This window comes from Pygoscelis adeliae, unplaced genomic scaffold, assembly GCF_000699105.1.
Source record: "Pygoscelis adeliae isolate BGI_AS28 unplaced genomic scaffold, ASM69910v1 Scaffold22, whole genome shotgun sequence".
Classification (NCBI taxonomy): Eukaryota; Metazoa; Chordata; class Aves; order Sphenisciformes; family Spheniscidae; genus Pygoscelis; species Pygoscelis adeliae.
Genome location: NW_008824350.1, coordinates 3,771,089 through 3,797,597, shown reverse-complemented (window position 1 = coordinate 3,797,597; position 26,509 = coordinate 3,771,089). Strand labels below are relative to the sequence as shown.

General features: G+C 46.5%; 1 protein-coding gene and 1 long non-coding RNA gene across 2 annotated transcripts in view; one reads left to right on the top strand and one right to left on the bottom strand.

The window, feature by feature from the left end:
• Positions 1-9,066: 9,066 nt before the first annotated feature.
• Positions 9,067-16,087, bottom strand: LOC103912822. The gene is made up of 2 exons (XR_663394.1): positions 15,865-16,087; positions 9,067-9,622 (listed from the first exon to the last, which is right to left on the bottom strand). It is a non-coding gene; the product is annotated as an uncharacterized LOC103912822 (long non-coding RNA).
• A 9,541-nt stretch (positions 16,088-25,628) lies between these two features.
• The window catches only part of CHAC1 (ChaC, cation transport regulator homolog 1 (E. coli)), a 3,739-nt gene continuing 2,858 nt past the window's right edge, over positions 25,629-26,509 (top strand). The window contains 1 exon segment of the mRNA XM_009319265.1: positions 25,629-25,667. Coding sequence (XP_009317540.1) covers positions 25,629-25,667 — 39 coding nt within the window.

The window sequence follows — 26,509 nt, the reverse complement described above, 5'->3', positions numbered from 1 at the left end:
TGGAATGCTAAGACCAAAAAAGACTCGGCTCTTCCTGCTCAAAACGAGACAGGAAACCGTGTCCGTAGACAGAAGGGAGTTGAAATCCGTTAAACCTGTGGACCTGATTATGTAGATCCCACAGGGTAAAGCAGGTACAACACATGCCTTTGTGTATCCACACGGGAGAGAGCAAAGAAAAAAAAGCATCAGCTTACAAGGAAATCTGTGAATATTTACTGGAGGCAGTACCGCACTATGCAGCTACCACAATAGATCACAGATCCTACACAGGAAAAACAGGAGCGGTGCCTGCTTCCACACAGGAGGAGATGGAAAGCATATGTGAATCTATGCACGTGTGCACATCCCCAAGTCCTTGCCAAAGAAACTACAAGCAGATTAGCTGAACACATAACATGACCTGGCTTTAACCCACGTCTTCGGCCAAAAATTTCCTTACCGAGGGCTGCTGTGCACTGACTGCTCACCAGCCTGCCCCGCCAAGCGAGTGCATCTCAGAGCCACAGTGTATGAACTCAACAGGAGGAGCTCTGAGATCCCTCTGGGCTGTGAAGACTCAACCGGAATTTCAAAGATTCCTCTTGAGGACCACAGATGATGCCAGGACTGTAAACGTACCGACAAATAGTCTTTTCTCTTAACAAGCTTATAGAGTTCTCAGACCCAACTGTACGACTAACTTCTCTCAGCGTAATTTTCACCAACTATGGCAAGATTATGGATCTGGCTTGACGACTGCACCTAAACTTGGCTTTCAGTTTTAAAAGACTGCACAAACTCACTTAAAAGCAATGTGACAAAACAACAGTTTTAAGATTGGACTCCTGACTCTGAGAAACTCTTCGGTGTTTCCTCGTATTAGCACTTGATACAAACTATTTCACAGCCACGCAGAGCCCTTCAGTCTAAACAATTTCAGAGCTGGATTGAGTGAGAGGGGTGCTGCTCCGTGCAGCGCTTCGCTTGAGTTGTTCCATGTTCGGCTCCAGCCCCTCACCATTTACCCCTTTAAACAGTCCGCTGATGAGGGGAAACAGATGCCGGGATATACCCGTAACTATAGCACCCACTGGTGCTGAGACAACATGCAGCAGGACTGTGCTGGTGCAAATGCAGCACAGGGCACGGAGTTCAGTTAAAAAAGTGTAGATGAGGGATGCTTGTAGAAATTAGGCTTGATACAGGAATTGCCTACAATGGGATAAAATACAGAATGCATTTCATTATGCACAATACTTGTCCAGCAAACAGCTCTCAGCCTTGAAAGAGCTGCTGAGAAAGCCTAAATTAGTTGTTGTGCAATTGCAACCATCTAGTCCAACAGAGGAAACCACCTCTGTAAAAACGCATTTCAAGTATTTTCATTGCTCCTCAGCCTTTTTTAATTAGTTCATGCTAAAATGAGAAGGGCACAGCAGGTCACTAACAAACGTACTGTAGTGGCTTAAGCGACAGTCATGTATCTATGTTTGCCTGTCATTCCCTTATCTCACATACCTGATCCATAAATACATACTCATTTTACGCAGTAGATATGACACTCCCAGCTCATCTTGCTCACACTCCAAACTCCAGTTGTGGAGAATTGACATAACTCAGTGGCCCTCTGCCACGCTTCACTATTTTCATAACTTCAATTTTACGGCCTCTCTGGAGAGTCAACATCAAGATTTGCCCCCTCCACGCTCCCTCTGTTTAAGTTTTGCCAGCTCAGCTCCCAGAGCTTGCAGGCAGTGACCCTGCTGGCCGGTGACGCCCAAAGCAGTGAGATTTCTCCTTGATGACTCTTGCGCCTGCTCTAACCCTGCCTACTCTGCTCTCAGACCTTGCCTGGGCAACACCGTGACTCAGCACCATAAAACTACCCTTTCTCTTTCTCCTCCCTCTGCTGGTCTTATCACCACCGCCATCCTCGCGCCTTTCCCCCGTGCAGCTTTGGGGCATACTTCTGCAGCACAGTGGCCTATCATGCTGCAGGGTTAGGACGGAACTCTCTGATTCACCAGGTAAATGACTGTGTACAGAGCAATAATTTCAGGTGCTAGAGCAATTGTTCCATGCACAGCGTTTGATTCTGGGGACCGGCATGTACCTTTGTCCCTTCCCTTTTAAATCTTGATGGCAGAGCATCATCTTCCCATAGGTGCTCCCTTCTCCACAGGTAGATCAGCCGTCCTCTCCAATGAGCTGTTCGGCCCTTGGGAGATGCAAGGGGGGAGAGACACAACGTTGATCTGCTTACAAGGCTCACCCAGCAGTCACTGCCACCCAGAGGTCTTCACTGCCTTCCAGCAACCCTCCACACATGTGCCCGAGGGACTCGGTGGTGACAGGCTCTGTGCAGCTCTCCAGGCTGCAGGAGTGCACCCCTGGGCAGGAAGAAGAGCAGGTAAAGTTTAAAAGTGCAGGGCATGGAGTGGACTGGAAAATAACTCCTGCTCCCCAGGTCTCCATCTCATTGTCCTCCCCTCTGACTGGGTCACTCAGGGCTTCTGACTGACATGTCATGTGAGAGGGGACACCTAATGGCTAAGGCACATAGAGTGGTCCACATCTGGAGATAACATAACCCTGGTTGTTATGTGACCTGCATAACACAGATGATCCCACGATTACTTTATCTCTTCCATACAGTGCACAATAGTGATGGACTTGCCTCTCGCATAGGTAGCAGTGTAGTACATAACTACCATAGAAGGGCTTAATCCTTCTTCGTTTCCCCTGCGAGCATCATGACTTTCCTCCTGCCAACCAAGATGGAGACAGTGCTCAGACTCCATCTATCCCTGCAGCCAACCCACCCTTGCAGGCTGCTCTGCATGAAGACCAGGTCATTCCCAGGGAGCGTCCCAAGGTGCAAAACAGCACCTTGTTCATAGTTGTGTTTTGCAAATACACAGATAAATGAGGAAAACATGCAGTTTGAGGAGAGGCTGTTTGGCGATGACATCTTTTATCTGTGCTTTATGACTTATTTGTTGAGTTGTTGCTGGCTTCACAGTGGTTTTGTTGACTACGTTTCTAACTAACCGCCTAGAAGGTCACAGCGGCACCACGTTTGTTTTTATAAATTAAATTAAACCAACTCATATTTAACATCCAAACAGATCTGCTGAGAGTTGGGTTTATAGCTGGAGAGGCCATCACCAGCCAGAACAGGATTCGACCATTCCTGGCATAATGCAAGATCTCTGACAATCCCTGTACTTAGGCACACAGCGCCCATGACGGTTTGTGAGCAGGGTCAAAATTCCTGGTGCAAATATGAATCACTGTGCATTTTAAATTCCTTTTCTATTAATGCTGTTTAGTATTTGCCTTACATTTTCTGCTTTGGCAGAAAATGCCAAAGCATTGCCAAAGCGTTTTTGTTCCTGCCCATAAACTCATTTGTTCTCTGGAAGATTGTCAGCGAAGAAACACAAGACAATCTGAGCAAAATGTTTTTTTGGGGGAAAAAACCCACACAGGATAAAAGTGTGATAATTACAAAAGATATGGCCCTGCTCTAATCCCCTCTTTCAGTTCAGCCCACCAGGTCCTGAAGAAGGTGTTAGCTTCTTCATCAATAGCTTCTCCTCCTCTCACGTCTCCTTATATCACAGAGGCTCTTTTCTTCCTCCAGACCCCCTCCCTCCATGAAGACTACACTGATTTTCACTCTGTTAATAGTATCTACATTTGTCATAAGTTGCTTAGGAGGAGATTTTTGAAGTTCTCCAAAACTCTAGATACAATTCACAATGCATGGCCAGGCTTCTGGAGACAGAGTTCACTTACATCCTAGGAACAGGTAGAAATGTGCACGTGCTTATAATTACAAAAAGCTCCTTTTTCATGGAGACAGCATGGTTAAGAAGCCTTTACATCAGATACACATTTTTAATACGTGGGGAGGAAGAATTTCCTTGCTGGTCTGGCAGTTGCTCCACAATCTGCTCTCAGACATCTTCAGCAGACACAGGTTCATCTCACCTCACTGCAGCCATCCAAGCATGAAGCGTCTAGTTTAAGCCAACCGTGCGGCTTATCTAGGGTTCACGGAGAAAGGTAGACCCTTCCAGCATTTTCACCTGGAGAGGCAGCTGAAATGACTGGGAGTGAAGGGTGACTCTTGGAAGGGTCAACACCATTAACTGAAACCTGACAACTACCTTTAAGATGGTTCGGGCTGTGCAAGAGACATCCTTAGGCGTGAATTTGAGGAGCAGGCAATGCTTCTCTGACGGGAGTGGGATGTGGATGCTTAACCCCTACATGTCCTTGAGAAAGCATCCCTTTCGACGGCTGCCCATTCCCCTCTCCTGACATGCGAGATAGAGTTGTTAGTGCTAATGTGACTCAGAAGGATGTTGTGAGGACTCATTCATATCCTTCAGACTCCTTGTGGCTGCGGAAGTGCAAATAAGCCTTTACTGGTCTCGTCTTATTGTTTAAATAGCTGCTCAGTGTAAACAGCATCTGGGCAAACCAAACAGTGGTATGTGGGCGCGCAGAGGCAGACATCACTCCCGCCACCTCCCCTCGCGGCGGAGGAGCGCTTTCCTTGAGTTTGAGCCCAAACCGGCCGCGTTGTGCTGCCATCATCGCTTCCTGTTTGTTACCTCATGACACCGTTTCCTGTTTCCTGCCCAATTACAACCGTGCCAACTGTTTTTCCCAAGCCTGAACCAGCTCCCCAGCACCCCCCTTTTCAGCTCACACAAAAATACCACTATTGACACTGGCCTGGTGGTGGGGGGTGCCGCTGGCTGCCGTGTGAAGCACAGCTCTCTCCCCTCACCGGCACCTTCCTTCTCCCTGCCCGCTTGGGCGCCAAGTCCCAGGCTAAAGCAGCAAGTCTCACACATCCCATAAAGTGAGAGGGACAGAAATGAGGTGCTGGTTAACTCCCAGGGTTTGATGGCGAGTGAGCGCAAGGCAGCAAGGTGCCCGCAAGGCATCTGAGTGAGCTGGACGCAGAAGGTGGTGATCTGAGGGACTCACAGGGCTCATCTCTTCGGGCACCCTGTATGTCACAGGGGTTTCCGTTGACTCAGCAATGTGGCACTGAGCTGGATAAAGCAAATGCTGCGGGAAAGCACGTTAAGGCATCAAACTACAGGGGATTAATGTGGTCCCCTAGCTAGTCTCAGTGGCTCATCACCCCCATGGTAGAAACGCTTCCACTTCCGTAGCTGAATTTGCTCTCAGCATCCAGCCAGGTTATGTCTTTCTCTGCTCTATTTAGGGCCTTTTGGCATGTGGTATTTTCTCTCTGTACCTGTAATCAAGTGATGTCCCCAGTCCTGTTTCGGCACCTGAGGCAGCTGAACGTCTCCCTGAACGTCAGAGTCTCTAACACTGAGGTGAGCTCCCTGGCTCAGATGGGAAGAACACCTTCCTCCTGCTACTCTCTACACCCTTGTTTAAGCACCCAAGGTCCACATGGACCCCAGAAGGGGTCCCTTTCCCAAACCCCTGGAGGACTGCTGTCTTCTCACCAATCGTCTGATGGTGTATCCAAAGTCCTAACAGGATCCTGGAGATCTCTCAGAGACAGGGAGCAGCCTACAGGCCGGCAGAAAGCAAACACTCTGCAGTTCTGATTTTTAAGGGCAGGCGGGCAGGGACACATGGGAGAACAACCTGCATTTAATACCAGTTCACACTAAAGCACAGAGGAGCCTCCTAGGAGCTGTTACATAGCTCTGGTCTGTGCCTTTGCCTGCTCTCCTGCAGTCACAGCAGCAAGGACCTGTCACAGCTAGATTAAGTGAATCCTCTTTAGTGTCCAGTACCAGTTCAGGGCCCAACCCAGATAATACATATTACCAGTTACTTACTGTGTTGGGTCATCACCTTTCAAATATGAAGCAAAATAAATAGCCTTTGCAGACATACGCCAGAGGCACGTGCCCATTTAAGCTTAGCAGAATGCCAGTGAAACTGTGAGCTGGCACCTACAGTAGGCAAAAAAACCCCCACCCCTGTTCCTTCACCTTTTGCCTGCCCTGTCTATTTAACCTGTAAACTATTTGAGGAAGGAACTGTGCTTTGCTGCAGCTTTCATAATATTCAGGTGCTTCTGAGATGTAGCACAGGAAAGACCCTGGACATCCTGAACTGCAGAATGAAGACATCAAAGTAGCAATAACTGAACTACAACAAAACAAATGAAAGCTGATTTCCCTAGCTGACCCTAAATGAACATGACATATGCATGCTTTGAACTAGCTGTTTCCTTACTAAAACACATGGAAATAAGAGTGTACCGCTATTAGTGGTCCAATTCCAGTACAAAGCTTTATGGCTATTCCATTTGAGCGCTGTTGTCAGAAATCTGAGCAGGCAATGGTAGCAGGGCATTTTCTGTACATTAACTTCATTACAGACTGTCCCACCATGAGTAACTGTGGGGCACGCTGCTGGGAACAGGCTGGAGAGGAACAGATCATACCACGCAAATCCAAACTGGCAGCATGTGGGAGTGGTGAGAGCTCTGCTGTTGAAGGACTGTGTACCAGCTATTGCACTCACATTTTGTCTTTGGAAAGCCGAGTATGTTCATCTGTGCTGGAGGGCAGGGAGAGCAGCGGGAAAAGGGAGTAAGTATTTGCACCAGTTCCAAAAGCCTCACACACGCATGTGCACAGGCAGTCTCACAGTCCCTCAGGAGCCAGAAATACAGCATCCCTGACCAGCACTGTTTAGCCAGTAGAGGTCTGTAGAGTAGTCCCAGCCTGAGACTGCAGCTCTGAGGCTGTGAAGGCTCAGGGTAGGTGGCAGACTGTCTGCCTGTCACAAGAGGCACCTTAACCGAGTAGAGCTGTAGGGTCTCTTGTAACTGAAGACATAGCAGCCCTCTGTCACTGTGCACTCTGGTTAATGGGGAATAGAGTAGTGGGGTTAACAGAGAGTAAAATGCCCTGTGCTGCATGGCCACAGGCGTGTACTGTTACTGTGAGCAAGATTTGTGGCTGCAGGGATAGCTTACTAATATCGGCAGTACAGGTGCATCATTGCACAGTCACAGATTGAAGATGCCTGGCCAAAGTGCTTTTTTAACAGACTTAGAAGGTTTTGCACAGCCCTGGGACCACAACAGCAAGGTCACAAGTGACCCTGTAAATAAGTCTGTATCACCATGGGAAGCACACTGAGGCGTTGCAAAATGCTGTCTGCAAGGACAGTTGCCACGTTGGAGTCATGGGAAGAGGGTATGCGGCACCGAAACCCATGTTACAGTACAGACAAGGTATCAGAACAGGCCCCTGCAGCCAAGGGGAGGCAAGTGGGGCATTTTCAATGAGACTGAAAGCTAATGCCCCCTCCCAAAGCTGTAAGAGACGAAACAAACTCTACCCTTTGAGAAACCCACAGGGATTGGGGAATTTACACCCTGGCCTTCAGTGACTTATTGCCACGTGGCACACGATGCAGCACACCGGGTAATGCACATTAATTCAGCGCCGGCGTGCAGGGCCAGGAAGGGCATCTCTCTGACAGTCACTGCTCATGTTCCAGCTTCAGACTGCAGCTCCACACAAGGAGCGTTACTGCAGAGCAGCAGGCACGGGGAGAAAGCAAACAGTATCGTTTCCCCTCAGTATCAGATTCCTACCCCAGGACCCTCCTCCAGTGTGCTACCCCGGCCACGAGCAGGATCCCTGGGCTGCAGCTGTAGCACTAGGAGTTCTACAGCAATAACAGACAAGCTAACAAACAGAGAGAGAGGTTTGTGTGAGAGAGAGCAAGTTGCATCTCCACCAGTCTGCCATCACAAAACTGACTGAAAACAGCTGAACTAGAGGGCTGCAGAGCAGCCACCCTCTAGTCTACGCCTTGAGGGGGCACAAAGCTTTCTGGTTTTCTCAGTTGTCCCTTTGCTTTAGGGGACACCCGTACATCTGGCTCAGCAGCAGCAGTGGGGTCCCTGGTACCACCGGGAGCCCTCAGGGAGCCAGGGACCAGCTCCAGCCCCCCAAAATGGCAGCCTGCGCAGCGCAGCATTGTTTTTCTTGTCAGAGGCTCATTAACATATCAATATTTAATCACTGCCACTAGGGCACAAAGGAAGAGGGGCTGGGGAGCAGAGGGCTTCTGAAGGTTTGCAGGAGAGGCAGCACACGTGTCAGTGGGACTGCAGGCTCGAAAGCCTGACTCCCAAGGCAGCCTGGAGGTGGGTGGGGAGAGCAGGCCATGTGCTTCTCTAGGTTTGGTTAAAGATGTCACCATGTCCCCTCAGGGACCAGCACAGTTAGTCACTTCTGCAGCATTGATGTTTTGGGGTATGGCTGGTTGGCTTTTGATTTCTTTTTCTCAGGCTCACACACATGCTAGAAATTATACTAGCAAAGGGGCAGTTAGAGTAGTTTAAGGGGTATTTGTAAGCCTACAGCAAAAGGCATCAGCATGTCATGGCAAGCAGCTGCACTGCGCACACTTACTTTGAAAAGGATTCCTCACTGTCCACCTCTGTTTTTCTTTCACTCCAGCTCCTGTTTCGTTTCTCCAGGTCCTGCCACCTCCTTTCTGAGAACAACTAACTGCAGCTCTCCAACATTTCTGAGTCATTTTCCAGAGAGGCAGAGGCATTCAAGGCACCACTGTGCAACCACACAGGATACTGCAGGAGAAGACCCCACCCCAGACCTGCAGAGATCAGCCAGTGGATGCCATCCTTTTTATCTTTCTAACCCAATTGCTCACTTCCATAAACACCATCTCCATTTTAATGCTGTTAGTCCAGCCACCCCGCTGTGTCCTGTGGCAGTTAATGCCACAGGGTTGCAGTTGCCAAATGAAAGGGAACACCTCTTCATGCAGGCACACAGCTGCCTTGAGGGTGCTGAATAGCCCCAGCTGTAATTTTCTAGGGCTGGATGATTAGGTCCAAAATGTCTTTGCATTAACCTGTGCGGTATTTGATGCACACATCTTGTGTTCTCCTCTTGTCCTCTGCTTTTTTTTACATATGAAAAGCATTGCTGAACAGTTGCAGCATGCAATTTCCTATAACCGGGATGGAGTGTGTTCTGGAGTGTGAAGAAAGCTTGTGCTAATAGTACAAAGAACAACTGGTGAAGAGACATGGAGCTCATTTTTTATTTCTCAGCCAGGTTTCCTACTAATGTAATTGCACCGACTCCAACCGAATTACACGGGTGTAAATCAGGATCACAGGAATTTAGGGTGAGGCGTCTATTCCCTCTCTCCTCTCCCAGCTTCTACTGTTCAGGCTCTGCAGCTGCCCTCTGCAGAATTCACCCTCTTTCTCTGTCCCTTGCATTCTCTGTCAGGTATTGTTATCCACTGGAGGTTACAGCAGGTGTTTGTACAGTGCTTTGAGATCCTCTGTCGGTGGAGGCTGCATTAAAGACAAACACCTCTCTTCAGTTCTGCCCTCCACCTTGCTGTCACTATCACCTTGCAGGATGTGCCCAAGTGAATGGCACAGTTCCTATACTGACACAAGCTGAAGGCAATACTGAAGAGCCTCCTTTTGGCTGCAAAACCAGACTGCCAGAGCTGATTGTTTGTCCAAAAAGAGGTGTTACCACACCATGGCGCTGTAGGTCCTGTGGGCAGGTCCTGTGGGCACTCCATTTCCCCCACTCTGAGCTGAAAAACACTTGTACTGAGGAGACAGAAGAATTAAGAGAAAAATAAAAAGGCTTGGTCTTTACTTGGTGCTCCACTGGGTTAAAAAGTTTTCAGTGTGGGTTCATTTTTTGCCCCTTCCTCTCCCCATCTCAACAAAAGGACGCGAGATCCTCACACAGATATTTTCACATGTAACACAGACATCTTCACAAAAAAAGAGATACGAGCTGAGCCATGGAGGACTATTTTGGTGCATAGCCATTTACGCTTGCCTGGCAGGTGAGACACACACACACACATTTCCCATTCACGACTACCTCCTTTAGGGAACGGTTAAGCTATGCTTTTGCTCACATTTTCCTCTGGGGCCATGGGGACTGCTCAGGGGATGAGAGAATGTACACTTTAGTGCTGTTAAACAATCACACGAGACTTTTCAATAAGCCTGTAAGGAATTCACCCTTCAGCTCATAATTAAGTGTATTATATCTTTGTTGCCAGTGTACCATGGGGTTTCCAAGAGACCATTGCCACTGCCACAGGACTCACGCTCTCCAAATCGTTATGAGTGCCATACAGAGACAGCAAGGTCTCCTGCACGGCTCCTACTGGAATTCTTCAAGCACAAGTCACTGCTTGGTACATAATCAGCTCTCTACTTCTAATGTTCACTTAAAAATTCATCTGCCATAAAGGATGTTCACAGAGTAAAGGGAGACACCATCTTTCCCAGCTATGATTTACCATAGACACAGTGCAATAAATAGGTACCTCTTGGAGTGCACTCCAAGGCTGGAGCAAGAAAAGTGGATGAGATGTGCAGCAGAAGGGGGCTTTTTTGGTTGGGTTTTTTTTTTGTTTTTCTTTTTAATAAATACCTCATTACTTCCATGCTTCCTCTTCATAATCCAGATCAGCAGCTGATGGTGAAGTTTGAGAACGACCATGAAGGATGAACCTTTATGCTCTTTGGACCACAGAGGAGCTCACTTTTGATCTCTTTAAACCTACTCGCTCACACTTTCTTGCAGAGAAATTCCTCCTAGCTCAGGATGACATTCCTGCCAGACTCTGAATGTCATCATATGGAGATCTGCTCCCACACAGAAGGGTGCAGAAAAGATGATGTGCTAATGAGCTACCTTCTTATCCCTGCTGTCAGTTCAGTGACTTTCCCTCCTCCTCCTCTTCCCTTCCCCTGAACTGCATATGTAATTGCTTTCCAGCAGCACTGCAAAGAGCCCAGTCCATCTGCAACCCTGGAATCCCTCCAGAGGGCAAAGTCTTGACTTTATGCTTCAAATTATCTTGTCTTTTCTCTAGAGAAGAAGGAAGGAAATACCAACCAGGGCACTGATGCAGCCAGACTGAGCAGTTGAAATGAGGCCAGCATCCTTTTTGCCATCGGACTACCCAGGCTGTCCTCCTGCCAGCGCTCAGCAGGCCACTGCAAGCCTGTTGCCACCATGTCACTAGTACTGTTATTCTGCTTGGCAGCGCAAATTGTGCCTCTGAGCCTGGTCCCCTCATGCCTTTCTCAATACATTACCTAGCACCCAGCAAGTAATATAGCATCTAACACCAAATGGATAGCCCAAGGCTTAACTCATCTCCCATGTTCCATAAGGAACTTTACAATTTCTGCATGCACAGGGCTCAGGTGCAGGCAAACAGGGTACTCCAACATCGCTCATACCAGTTGCCATATACCAGTTGCCATTTAAACTTGAGCAAGCCACTTTCCCCTCCCACTCTTGCTAGGTGTAAAGTGGGGCTAATACTTACTCATCTGCCTCCAAGCGGGACAGTTAGACTCAATTAGCTAGTGTAAGAAGAGTTCTGTGCATTACTAGAGGACACCGATGCAATGTCTGAGCCTGCTCAGGCAAGAAGTATGCTCAGGCTAGAGGCAATTAATACAGCAAGGTCAACACTATAGTTCCATGGTACTTGTGGTCTACTGAAGGCATAAAACCATTTCAGGTGTCATGGTTATCAGCATCTTTCTTTAACATCATCTCTCCATATGCAGATTAGAGCTTGCTGAGAGGCAAATGGTTCTGCTTAGGGCCCTCGGAAATGAACGAGGAGAATGAGAGATCAGCAGAGGAAAAAAACTGATAAGTGAGAACCCTGCATGGGAAGAGGAGCAATTTGCCTGCTCAGTTTTCTTAGAGGATCCATAGGTACAACATTTGACAAATAACGGTATCTAAGCAGTTGCTTTAATTTCTCTCATACAGAGGCAACATATCAGGAAAAGGATTTGTCAATAAAAACTTTACGAAAACCAATTATGCTTTCAAACTGTGTTGTTCCCCAACTCCCTTGTTTATGAAATCTATGCCAGACTTTTTTAGCTTTTTCAATTTAAAGGATCATATTGAGAGGTCAACGCTCTTTTCTGCCCTGACATTGTTTCTCAGTTTCCCATTTATAGCTGCTTTCTGACTAGCCTGGCCACAGAGTATGAAATTATTTGTTTTCAAATCCAGTGCACTAGGTTCTCAGCAGACAGCAGAGAAAAACTAGGGGATTCAGCTTGTAACTATTTTGATCTGATGTCTTCTGGGAAAAGGTACACGTAGTCACCCGCTGGCCTTCCCACATGGATTTCTCCCACTTTAGGGCTCTTTAGATGTTCTTTACTGCTGATGCTCAGCCATCTGATGCAACCTTTGCTACATATATCACCAATACTGTAACATGCCACAATGACCCTTCTACTCAGGTACCGAGCCCTCTCGCCGCACAGTGCTTGCCAGCATGAGCAATATGGAAAACATGAAGCTATTGCACAACCATACCATGACACCTTTCTTCCATTACCTCCAGCACAGCGTCTTGCAATTCTTTTTTAATTGCTGTCATAATCTTCCTCTACCACATATATATCTAAAGAACAGCCAAAAATAGCTCAAAGAAAATAGGCAAATTCTGTTACAGAAAAGTGGCTGAAGTTTGACAGAAGGGTTCCTTCTCAGGCTGAAGGTTTCACAGAGGATGCTATGGAGTCTAGTTTTGACTCTTCTTTGGTGCAGAACTCATTATCGTGACAGAACTAGAAGACTTCACACCTGGCTGATGTTTGAAAAAAAATCAAACATCAGATTTTTTTGATTGATACAGCAGAGCTATATTTATGTTCAACATACACCAAGTCACCCTGGCTTGAAGGGAGGAAGCGAAGAGACCCAGTTCTTGGCTTAGATTTGCTCTCTTGTATTTGTACTGCTTGACTGCAAGAAGTGCAGTATGTAGGCTTTGCATTAGATGAGTGGAGCCCTCTTCAGCTACATCCATCACCACTTTGGGCCACTCCATCACCTTGCAGCAAAATCTGAATCCTTGCTGCTGTTGCACTTAATCTGCCTACCCATGTATCCATCCACAATTACTCATTCATAGCCAAGCCCTTGACATGCAACAGCCGTCTGCTCTCCTCCCCTCTGTCTGCTCACCCATGGAAATCCAAGGGCTAAGAAATCCCAGGGCTCTACTGTGTTGCTTTGCACTACATGGCAGTGCAAACTTGGAAAGCCAGTTTAATGAGGCAGCTAAGAAAGAGGAATGGTTGGAGGTGGATGTGCACTCTACACTGCTGTGCCATCAGATGTCAGCTTAACCTGTTGAATAACAGTTTGCTTGCCCGCTCATTTAGGCTAAAATGTATACACACAACCCTGCCAGGAGGTCTGGAGGGGCAGTAGGAAAAAGCTGTGACAGACCAAGTGTGGTGAACTTTCCCACCAGCTGGATCTAGAAGAGAACAGCCATCCACAGCCTTCATTCAAGGGGATTTCATATTACAGGCTCCCATTTCAGCACAGAAGGTAACAAAGTGGGGGATAGGAGAGGAATAGGTGGCCAATGATTCAACTAGAGATGCAGCATTAAACGGTCCCTGGACAACATTTTGATCACCTCAGCCATCTCCAGGATTGGAGAGAAAAGGCACTGGCAGATTTGCAGGGATTCTTCATACCTCTGACTCTGAAGGCATCTGTTACGCGTAGACTCAGACTCAAATTAAAGGAATCACTAACTGCTTAATCTTAAGCACGTGATTAAGTTCAGCATCAAGTGATTTAAACACGTTCTTAACAGTCTTCACCCAGAAACCTCTGATAATTTTGATAGAGTCTTGCTTTGGTAAGATCCTTATTTTCTTGCGTAAGCTTTAAAACATAACGGGGTCTGGTCATAACATTATACACGCAGATGTATAACGCACAGCACTGTGACTGCCCATTCCTGTTTGAAGCAGTGGAATATGGAATAAAGCTAAGGAATTTGGCATTAGCCTGCAGTGACAGACTTTAGGAATAAGCCTCCGCCAACCAAGATCCTAGAAAGCAGAACACTACTGTCCTCTCACCCTGCATCCACCTCTGCATTAAGCCTCTCTCCCCCAGACAGTCCCTAGGCGCTCCAGCTGACATTGCAAGCTACCTGCTGCTAAAGGCCGGCGTCTTGGCAGGTTGTAGTCAAGCACTATGGGATTGGAGGTTGTGAGATTAAAGAGCGATTTAAAAAAGAGAAAACGATTATCCTAAAGAATCATTAGCCTCTTAAAGGGCTATAAGGCAACAGCCTTCCTATCTTAGCTGGCATGGATTTCCTAAAATGGGACTTCTACTAGAGAAGACTAAAATATATTGGAAAGCTCCCACTGTACTGCAACATGATATGTATGTGTACCCCACAAAATTAAGAATGGGCTGTGCATGTCCCAGCACTGCTGACAGCGATTTCACATTCACCAGAAGCTGGAATGCAAGCAGCTGTACAACCACTTTGTTATAATTGTCTGGGGACTCTGGGGCAAGAGGTTGTTTATTTTCCTACAGGAAAGCTGGACTCAAGGAACTGGTTTCTATCCAATACACACAGGTAACAAGACAGAGAGTCTTTCCTCAATGGTGCAATCTGTACCAAGGTGGAGTTCACACATCTTTGAGGGTTTAAAATACACGTGCTAGCTGAGAGTTGTGAAATCTTATACCAAGGATACCATCAAGGGAACGTTTCAAGGCTTTTCCTTGAAATGAGAGGAGGAAAATACCTATCAAAAAACCCTGACATTTTCAGCTGTTTTCCTGGCACCGGTCTAGTGTTCCCACCTCACAAAAATCTGGCTGTGCTCTCCTTAGCCTGATGTAACCTCAGGCTATGTGTAACACCAGAGTTAGTAAACAACTGGTGACGATGCCTCTGCTTGTGTACAGCATTCCAGTCCAATCATTACATCACGTACCAATCACTCAGGTTATGACTTTGATATTCCACTGACACACCAGTCAGCCTCCAGCATCTGTGCGACCAGAGTGCCCGCAGCTTTAGTCTGCCTCAGGAGAAGATTCTCCATAGTCAGCACTGTACAGCTCACTGACAGATCTCACGCTGGCCATTAAAGAGGCAGAGTGCCCTGGTACAATCTGGATCCAGATTCATCCAGACTACATCGCACTTCACCCTGTGTTGTTATGACTGGCTGAGTGGCTCTGGGGGATGACTGCTACAGATGAGGTACAGGGATGCAGGTGGAATTCAGATTGGATTAATTTAAGTAGATATTACTTGTAAAAAGCACATAAGCCACATCAACCTCACTTCTCCCTCTTCTCCACCTCCTCTCAAAAAAGCCCCGTTGTTTTTCAAGAGCCCAATATGCCCAGATGTCTGTATCCCTGCACCCACACTACCCTTTACTCCAGCCAAGGCAGATAAACTGCACTTACATTCTGATCTGGTGACATTGTCACTATCACCATGCACAGACAGACATAACTAGGCAGGGTATTTGGCACTGGGAAGATACCACAGCACCTTGAACTACCAAAGAGCTGCTGAGAGCTGACATTAGAGCAGGAAGAGTGACAAGGAAAACTCTGGCCTTGGTATAAATAGATGAAGCTACTGAATTCAGCATGGCTAAGTTTAGCTTCTGTTCTTAGGTCAGTTCAAAAAAGTTCAGCATGTAGCAGGGTCTGAGATAAGACAAGGTTAGGAACATAAGAAGAATTAAAATCTGCAATGGAGAGATGTCATGGCAGAGCTGGAAAAGGTTAGTGCCAGGTCAAGATCAATAGCAGAACCAGAGCAGATGGAGAAAAACAATCTCATAAGGAATATTGATAGGTCAGAATCAGCCAAGAGAGGAGCAACATCAGGACATGGTCAGTGAGTGCAGGAAAAAGTTCAGACTATGCTACTGCACCTACATGCACGGAGGAGTTACCCAAGCAGACATGAGAACAGGCTAACATTAAATACCTTGTTCTGTCATCACTGGATGCTGTTTTCAGCCACAGGAATTAAAACACTGGCAAAGTATGACAGCTCTTGATGGAGCAGAACTCTATTTGCTGGTGCCCACAGGTCATTGATAGCTGAGGAACTCCTAAGGGGAGCTCAAATGCCTTCACTAGTGATCTTAACCAGCCAAGGGCTTGGTCACTGCCAGCCTATATCATTTTGCTGTCAATCTCACAGCTACTGTGTGGCCCAGTGCCTGTCCCTCGAGTCACCATGTTCCCTGTGCAGAAGGGGATGCAATGTCACATGAGTCACTTTCCTGTTGCCTCCCAATTAGGAGCACGGACCACAGAACTGCACGGTCAACGCTTCCCACACATGGCTTACATGGCGAGGAGGTGCAGTGGGAACGCCTTCCCTGCACCTAGAAAAGCTGTCAAGTAACCCTTCCTTACTGTGCATTAGACCAAGAGGCTGGCAGTGGCCTTCTCACATTTGCACTGGGAGCAAGGAAGCTGTAACTGGTTAACGGACTGGCTGTTCAGGGCTGCGGGAGCCCTGCTTTCTTAGGCATTCAGACACAGCATGGCAACACAGCTACCATTTCATGCAAAATGCACCTGTGCCTTATTATGCCCAGGGACCAAAAGCAAAGGACACCCCCTCTGGGTAGTGACTTCTTGTTTTTGCCTGGCGAAGGAAGGTGAAGTCAGTGCCTCCAGGTACAGGCATGTCTAGATGACACAAAGCTAGGGCAGAAACGCCAGCAATCACAGTAAGCCTGCATCATCCATGCAGTCCAAGGCTCTTTGCAGTGACAGTGACATGAGTCACAAGCAGTAGAGGTAGAGCAGCCCAGCGGCTCCCGGTCTTCGTACGTGCCTGGAGTCAGCTTCCCCGAAACACACTCCCTTGCACAGTGCAGCCACAGGGAATTCACCCCAATTTATGCTAATGCTCTGACTCACCCTGTTGATCAGCCTCCCTCTTTGCAGCCACTACAACAGCAGTCTTGGCCGGGCAGTCAAGTGCCTGAAGCCTGGCCACTGATGTTCCTCCTACCTGCCTTCTGTTACCACCACAGCCTGTGACTTGATGCAATATGCCCTCACGAGCCTTCTGTTTCCATCTTAGTGCAGGACAGCACAACCATTCTGCCACGTGGCCCAGATTTTTCATATGGGGCAGAAAGGAAACTTTTCCTCCCCAAAAAGAGCACAGTAAGACACAAGTATGGCTCTTTTTCTTTTTAAAGCCAAACCCAGACTTCAAAGAGGCTGCGACCAGAGCCATTGCCAATCTGGTAACAGACCACAAAAATCATTACTTCTCTTAAAAAGAAAATCCATTTTATTTCACTAGAAAAATTCTGTTCCCACATGGGCTACAGCTGCCCTTTCTGACCTCTCATTCCAGAGGGCTTGGAAGCATCATGTCTCCTAAACTGAGCTGAAAGAGGTTTAATGTTGAAATCATTTTATCTTCATCATCTTTAATAGTTTTTAAGTATTTGAGAGTCATTATATCCCCATGATGGAAGTGAAAACACCAAGCTTTCAAATGCTGCTACAGTGAACTGCCATAAAGGTTATGAAGCGTGGAACGCACCAGGACCACCCAGGATGGGTCACAGCCAACACGCACAACAGCTCTGTCCAGGCAGATGCTTTTCCTATTTCGATCTTGTATGTGGTTGAGCATAGGACAATGCCCATTACTGGCCATACAGAAAGTCCAACAGCTACTGATTACTTTTGAGTACTCTCAGCTGCCCAGCCATGCAAGTTCTTGCTGTCCCCATATGCAAGATGGTCGCAGGCATTTGACTTCACAGAGCAGCATGACTGGCACCTGGGTTACCGGCAGGAGCACATCCAGCTTTGGAGAGATGCTCAAGAACTGACTGCTGGCCCACAGCATGGAAAGGATGGTCTGGACAGACTGCTGGGCAGCACATGTTACTTATGCATTTGTGCTCCAGGCTGAACAAGAGTGTTTCTGTGGAACCTGCGCGTATTCATGCAAGTCCTCCATGCCTGTTATCCTGGCACTCAGCTTTGTCTTCTGGGGCAGAGAGACAGCCTGATCTGACACACAGATGCTCTCTCTGAATTAAAAGAGCTGGCAGAACTTGCTTATCATATTTGCCAGGGCACCACAAGGAAGACAGGCAACGCTTAGCAGGTGTGTGAGTCATTTCTTGGCTTATTAAGTGTTTTTTCCATAACATTTTGTTCTAAATAAATAGCATTGTGCTTTAAGGAAGGTGGTGATCATTGGCACATTCTGCTCCTCGTCTTTGGGAAGAGCACCTATAATTAGTAAGGACAGAGCTTCAGATCTGCTGGGCTAATCACAAAGAGATTCAGCAAGGGAAACTGCAGACCTAGGTTACCAAATTAAAGGGAGAAGAAAGCAGGGGTTTATCTTGAGACAGCTGAGAACTAAGGGCCCAAAACTTAAGCGGACATGATTTAGGAAATCACAAAAGAAGTGGAGTTACTGTTGAGCCAGAATCTGTCCTATTAATACCACAAAACCAAACACGTTAGCTCACATACAACACATCTACAGCTATTTTTCAAACCTCAAACAGTTCTCAATATAGGTGCCAGAGGTACTAAAATATAAAGACAAATACTTTCAGCTGTTTATTATAGGAATTCTCCCCAGGACTGCAAATTCCCTTCAGACAGAGACATAGTCTTAACATCAGAACACAAAATTCTACCCAGTGTGGCCATGTTCAAAGCAAAGTCTTTCAGTATTTGTCAGTAACAATAATCTGCTTGGCATGAACCACAACTTCAGGACCATTTACGGTTTTTTGTCACCACAACCAGACTTTTAGTAATTCTAGAAATAAGCAAATCTCATTTGCTGACACAACAGCATAAAACACTTTGTCTTCCTCTGCATTAAGCATCATGTTAGCTAGCTCAGTTGCTTGCAGCAACACTCAAATATTCAAAATGGTGAAATGCAATGTAAGTGAGGCATACTTATGCATTAGAAACTGTAAAGGAGAAAGGATCCAGTGAAGGAGCAGCTTCTTATCAAGATAGCTACTTATTTCTGTTTTGCCACACTGATCCATAAGTCCCACATGGTGAGTGGTGGTCAGCTGGTCAACACACACATCTTCCTGCCCTGGAGCAATCAGGAGTCTAAACAGAAGCACTGTTACTATCCTCCTTTTTGCCTTGATAAGGATTTGGATGAGTGGGTAGCAGGTGGATTTCCTTTCTCTCTCAGATGAAGACTACCAGTGACTGCTGCAGGTGCAAAACCTTCCCTCTGGCCGCAGCAAGGAGGGGCAGGGCTGCTGGGGGACTGGCTGCTCTCCTTGCAGTAGGGCATGCTGGCCTCTACCAGCTGGCTGGTAGAGGGAGGATTTGGTTCCTCTTTGTGCTGCTTAGTCTCATTCCAGACTTCACCCTTACTCTCTCTTTACAGGCCTTTCTCACATCTCTTTAGCTGTGTGGTTTATGGGCTTTGTTCCCAAGAAGCAGCCTCTTGTGTTGTTACTACACTTGAGAACCTGCTGCTTCCTGTCTTCAGAAAGTGTGCTGGCTAGTTCTGGTCCTTTCTTAAAGCTTGGTGACAGACCTCGTAGCTCACTTCTCTGCTGGCAAGTAGAACATGAATTTCAACCTCCTTCCACCCTTCAAAACTCCAGATGATGCTGTAATGTCACCTTGTTTGGTGTTTCTCAGTAGTCAGGGGATGAGATGGTGCTTCAGGGTTTGCATTTGTTCTGCAGCTCTTGCTTTGCTGCTAGTACATCAATCAGATATTTCAGAACTCTCAGTTTGTGCCTGTTTGGGGCTTTGTGGTCATCCTCTAGCTAGCTGCATCTTGGGTTTAGTAGAAAATGAATCCATAACATCTAGGCCACAGAGAAGCAATGCTCGTTATGAAGATGCTGTGACGATGTGGGCAAGAACAGCTGCAAGCAAGTCAGGATAAAACCTTATCATCGCAAACTGACGAAGCCTTTCCAACACCACAAATCTGTGGAAATTCTGGAGCTTGGCTCCAACTGACTGAGGCTACATGCCGGCTATTTCCTGTGATCCTCCTGAAGTGGAAACTTTCTGCTCTTTAAACAAGAGCATTGGATGGAAAGGCACTGTAGGTAATAGATATAATGACATCACATAATCTCTGTTGCAGTTAAATCTACATAAAGTAGTTATTTTTCTGATATTGGTTCTTCATCTGGAAGAGTTGGGGGGTGCAATTTTGAAAACTTGCTGCTTAGGAAAGCAAAAAACTTGCAGGTTAGGAAATTGTTTTCAACCTCCAGGCTACGCCACTCACGTCCAGTTAATGCTCATATGCTTTTGTGCCAATTTGGTTTGAGTAACAGCTCCCTTCTCCTCTTTCCCCCAGTCACCAGGATAAACCCCATGATGTAAACCAGTCCTATTTCCCTGTTTACATATGGCCAGACTAAGCAAGTCCAGAATCCTCTAGAAGGGAGGGCTCTTCATCCCTTCGATCAGCCTAATAGCTCTTCCCTGTTCTGTCCATGCTTTCATCTTTCTTTTGAACTGTGAACAGTCTTGCAGCTTCAGCAGGGTATTGTGCAACAGCATTAACTCTTGTTGATTTGGCAGGTGTTCCCCTCATGCAGCCCAGAACCACACTGGGCTCAAAATAACAGTACCCAGTTAATGCCCCCCAGTTTTCCTCTCTTATCCAGTGCAGTCATCTCCCCTTTAACAGTTCCTGCCTGCATCTCACCTAATAGCTTGTCGTGCATTACCCTATTAAATACTTCGCTGAAGCCTAGACAAACTACATCTGCACATTCTCTTCTCTGTAAAAGTCAATTGTCGAAGACAGCTGTGAAGTTAGTCTGCAGTGAAGTGTTTTGCTAAGCCCATTGTGTATTTCAACTATATTTGCATCCTGAGTTATTCTTTCTATCAAAGCACATAATAGAAAGATTTGTGTGTTACTGAGGTCAGGCCAACAGGTCTTCAGTTTGCTACATTGCGTTTTATTTTTCATGTCTCAAATACAGGCACTGCTTGCTATTTTCCAGTCATGTGGTACCTGCCCCACTTAGATATATTTACATTCCTTGCTAATAAACTCTTGGTTTGTGACTGTTCTTTAACCTCCCTTGACACAAGCACCAGGAGTTCTTAGAACTGTGCTTTTGCTTTCTTTTGCTTCAGATGTGGTATTTTTTTAAAAGCCTCATAACGATCACCATCCTGTCTTTTATTGGTTTGCATCTAAGCTATCTTTAGTCTTGACAGTCCTATTGCTGCCTGTTATCTCACTTCTTTCTTGATCCTCTTTTTATTTGACTAGAAAGCTTCTTACTGAGTTTTAAACTCTTTGCAATGTGTAAATTACCCGTAAGTTCTGCAGCTCTTGCTTCATTCCATAGCAAAGTGCCAAAACAGAGGTTTCTCTGTTGCATTATTCCTTTTCCATCCTGTATGAGCTCCCTATTATTTCTTAAACCCTTTTTGAAATCAGCCGGTTACTTCCCTAAACAATTTTCCTTCCCTGCTTAGGATGCAAGTTGTAGATTGCTTTCTGCCTTTGACTTAAAATTCTGAGGGTCTTCCACATTTCTGTCTTTGGACTCTTCAGTCTACCTGCTCGTACTAACCAGTTTCTTCAGGTTTTTCTCAAATCTGCTTTGTTAAAATTTTAGCTATAAACCCATTTTTCTTCTCTTCATACTGGAAGAGAAACTAAACCATCTCCTGAAGTGAAACTAAATGACAACACTAAATCAGCCTGGATAAGGTGCTGACATTTACAGTCAAGGCTGAGGTTCCCAGCCCAAGCCATGTGAGCCCATGCCTCCTCCATCTGTGTCTCGCCTTAAAGCTGCCAACGTGGACATCTACATGACTCCTCAAAATGCCCTTCCAGGTGTCAGCGTAGTGTCTGGGCAGCAGAGTAAGGCCATGGGGAGCGAAGAGCAGGGAGTTACACTGCACCGAAGCATGAGCCAATCTAGTTCACGGCTTGCAGCCTGGCACTCAGATGAGCTCCTAGGCTTGGGATGCTATGGGCTCAAGCAAAAGGGGTTTCCAGCAGGTCTGTACTCAGTTTTTACGTTCAGTATCCAATTTGCTCATCCCTCAAGCTGTGCTAGTAGGAAATGTTTGAGTTTCTTTCCTGCCCTAAAGGAAGAAAAGACAAAATTCCCTAAGCTCCTGCTACAACCCTCCACACTGTCTCCTCAGTCTCTGCTCACTATGTCTGCCTTTAACCAAGATAAAATCCAGTCTGAAATTGGAGTTCTGATTCTTCATGGAGAACTTTTTTATGGACCAGTGCTGGGGGGACCTCAGTATCAGTCAGCAACATGGAGTGTGACAGAGGGGCAGGGTGACCAGAGCAACAGAGGCCAGCTTCTGCCAGCAGGGTCAAAATTGCCCACCAGCTTGAAGTGAGAACGGGAGGGGAAAAAGCATAGTGCAGCAGATCACTTTGGTGTACAAGACTCAAAAGCCAAAACGATAATGCTGGGTTTTCTTCAGAGGACTTCTCAGTCAACTACCAGGCCACTGGGGATTGATGGCATGTTAAAATGCTCTTTGGATCTATGGATTTTTTTTTTCCCCCTCACATAACTAATTCAAATACAAATCAAGTTTGTCATCGCTCAGTCAAGTTTGTCATTCCCATCTATGGGCACTCAGTAGTCTTTGGGATATGAATTGGGCACACTGCAAAAACTACCAACACAGCTGACAACAGTCAGAGCTGTAGCAGCCATAGGGGTGAACAGACTGAACATGGAGTGGGTCAGCATCAGCAGCAGCTTAAGTTCTGTCCTGCAGAAGAGTCCCCCAAACTATTAATCCTATTATTAGTGTTGACATGCAGGCCACCTAAATGTGGAGACTGGTTTTCCTGCCTTGTTTGATTTCCACCTGAATGGTGCTTTGTATGCACAGTTTCCTTGTCCTAGATACGCAGACTTTGTTTTTCAGTCTGGTGTCTTTACAGTACTGTATCTACTAGAGTTTAGGGTTGTTCTCTTTAAGGTGCTGGTGTGTCCTTTGCCATTTTTTCTTCTCTTTGCTCGGGACTGTATTTAACCCCACGAGTTAAAGCATTTAACAATGAAAGTGCATTCCTTTTGGATGTAGCAAACAAATCCAAATACACCCCTGCCTACTGTTCCATACATCATTCCTGATCCCCAAGCTTTAATACTGAAGCTTTGACAATGCCACTTCTGTATTTCCATGTTTGAAACAAGGATGGCTGCATATTTATATGTTAAGTGTTCACATCTGGAGGAGATTTGTAAATGCCGTGAGAATTGGAGTCAACAAACAGAAGTGAGTAAGACCCTTGGTGATGCACGTGGATATGGCATTGTGAGTATCAGGGGAATAGTACTGATTTACCTCGCTTTAAAATGTCTGTGGCATTGTTTGAACCTCACCTCCAATTGCAGTAGCTGTAATCTTTACTGAAGCCTTAGGGAAAAGGGGCAGATTTATTTTTTAGATTCTCCTGTCTGCTCACTATAGAGAGAGGAAAGCAGTGCCAAGCTGTGGGAGGAAGATGTGGTGGTACCTGGAAATGAACTGGCAATCCTCCTGTCCCCAGCTGGTATTTTCTGAATAGAACAACTTTTGGTAAAAGCCAGTGTGTGCCCTCAGCTTATTAAAGCGAATGAGAGCCTGAAACGCAAGATGAAGCTAATGACAGTTTTAATCCACTGCTACGTGTCACGCCAGCCCTGTTGATTCCTCTGGCTCTGGGGTGATTCACCACTCTCCTGAAAAACAGGCAGATCTGGCACTGTTAGTCACCCGGCACTAACATCGGAACGCTCACTCTGGGGAAGCAGACCATATACTGCTAAAGGGAAACTAGCTCCTCCTTTTCCCAAAAGCTGGACAAAACAGTTTCAGGATGTAACAAATAAAGCTACGATTGCCTTTTTCTCCTTCCTAAAGGTTTCCAGGCCAAAATAAAAATTCTTTCTGCTGTTAAGCATTTTTTAATTATAATTAACAGAGTATGGCCATTATCTCCCATTCCTTTTCCCCTTAGTCACTTTAAACTGTTGAAGTCCTATGTTTTTTTCCCTCTCCTTTTGTTGTACTCCTGAATCTACCTCATGTTCCTTAACAGTTAACTCCATTGCCGCTCCACATCCTCCGTCACACCTGTTTGAGCATTCCTGTGGTTTAGTTTGGCAGGCCGTTCTCCTTGCCTTATGAATGCAAGCTCCAACAACACTAACAGACACTAAATCCTCTCCTTAGTATCCACCTGCTTTACTTGCATAGCTGCATCTATACCATCTGCAAGATGCCTCTTCTGCTCAGCCCTGATCACCCCTGGTGATCTTCATGCCCTTTGGTTTATTTAACCGAAGTACAATAAAGGTACAGTCAGTAACAAGAAATGGATTAATGAAAGCTTGAAACAAAAAAAATTCTTAACCTCTTGCTGTATATGCCACAACTTCAATAACAGTCTTCCCCCAGGCTGTGGTCCTAATGATGAAGCAATATCCCAATGTCTTTACACAAGAAAATCAGGGACTTGACTTCAAAAGTAGTTTCTAACCTCATACCTAATTGATCTGGGTGTAACAGCACTGAAGGGAGCAGAGATCTGTAGTGTTTAAGTGGTGCGGGATCTGAAGCTGGTCCCCTAAGGCTTTTGCTTTAGGCATTGGCTCTCTGTTGCAAATCTGACCTAGCTACGTAGCACAGCCTTTTGGCAAAGACAGACGTACAATTGAGACAGCTCTGCAACGGAGAGGCGCAATTTTTCTCCCCCGTCAGCAAGCATGCAGTCACTTCCCAGTAGCGTATTTTTTATTTCTTGATCCATTTTTCCTTAGCTTGTACTAGCAGGTATCTAGTGCTTCATTTGCGAGACACGCACAATCCAGCGCATTTCTCAGATGGGTAAAATTCACATCCTGGGGAAAGCTGAAGAAAGAGGTTAGATTTTTTTTACTGGTATCACTAAGACCAGAACCTAGCAAGAGCTTCTTCGGCTTATCTTTTAGACACTGATTTGTCTGTCACTGTTTGTGCCCTTGCTTGATAAGGATGATGCAGCTACAGCCAAATGTTTTAATGCATTTATTAACTACATATTGGGGTTTTGCTCATATTTCCTTGATTTTAGCAGGAAAAAACTAAAGAACTGAATATGAAAAATATACGCTTGCTGCAACGGGACACAGAGGACTAGTTTAATTCCCAGATGAAACTGGTTTCATTTGATTGAAAGGCCACACTATTTTAGCATTGACAAATTGCATGGCTAAGGCAGGAGTCTTGTATCTTAGCAGCCAGGATCCACAAGGCTGAAAATGTAGGCTAGAGATTTATTTCTTATTTTGCCAAGCAGAGATTTGATACAGACAGCTGCTAAGAAGAACACTTTCGAGAGCACTTTCTTGTCTGTGGCTAAGGCCTCCGAGTACGGCAGCTGTACAAACAGGGGATGGATTCACATTCTGCCTATGGAGAGAGACCAGTGGGGAAGGAGTAAGAGGCTGCAAGCCTGTAACAGCGTGGGTGTGTGGTGTGAAGGGCTGGGAGGACGCAGCGCCAACCCCATACCTTTGAGCCTGAGTAAGACAGAGAAGGTAACCGGGAAAAGCGCAAGTGGAGAGGAAAATTAAGGAGCTTTGGGCTCTGTTAAGGTTGAGCTTGTGAAGGGTCGTCCAAGGTGACAAGTCACAGAGTCAGTCATGCCGGGCAGGAGAGAAGGGCATGCTGCGTAAGGCACGGCATGGCAGGACAGATGCGAGCGCCATGCAGGCTGTTGATGTCACCCATGGTGAAAGTGCCAAGGTACAGGGAGCACCCACCACAGCCTGTGTGCGTTGTAGCTGCAACGCCCTGTTAAGTGGAATGGAAACGTGGGTGCTGGTTGGATGGAACCCAACAGGAAACTAAAGAAAAGACTGTAAATAGACTGGAGTGATTAGATGCAGAGGACAAGAACAATAATGAGAAATACTTCTATTAAAATACCTGAATGGTTTTGCGTCTCATTCTTTCTCCCCCTTCTCTCTCCTGCTACCAAAATGAACAACTTTGTAATATGAGCCCATCTCTTTAGCCGGGCTCTTTAGCCACCTCACAGCCTGCTTAGAGCTGATTTACAGCTGGGTCTCCATCTCATACACAGACAGCTCTTGGACCCACCTACATAACAAATGTTACGTATTACAAGCTCACACTCCAGCCTGGATTTAGTACAAGGGAAAATGCACTCAACTGGCTGGATTCAGCACCATTTCCTTGCATTTGTATGGATTTTATTGCTCTGTTTCACCTATGTGCCTTACGCCTCAGCCCTGTTGACATCAGGAGCTGTCGCTTCACCCAGGAATACTAACTGCTCAGTTTTCCAACGCAGTAGCTCACGTTCTTGGATGAAGCCAAACGCGGCAGGCTCCTGAGGAGGGTTCGCCCGCTCATTCCACCCCAGTTTCTCCCTTTTGGGCACGGCACGGTCTGCTCCATCCGCCCCAGGACCGCGGCACTGGCCGGGCAGCATCGCCGGGGATGAGCAGGCACTCATCCCTGCGCGCAGGGGTCCGACAGCGGGCGGTCCCCTGCGATCACCAGGCGGGAACCTCGCAGACGACGCCGTGCTCCCCCGGCAGCTTTCCCCGAGCGCTGACCGA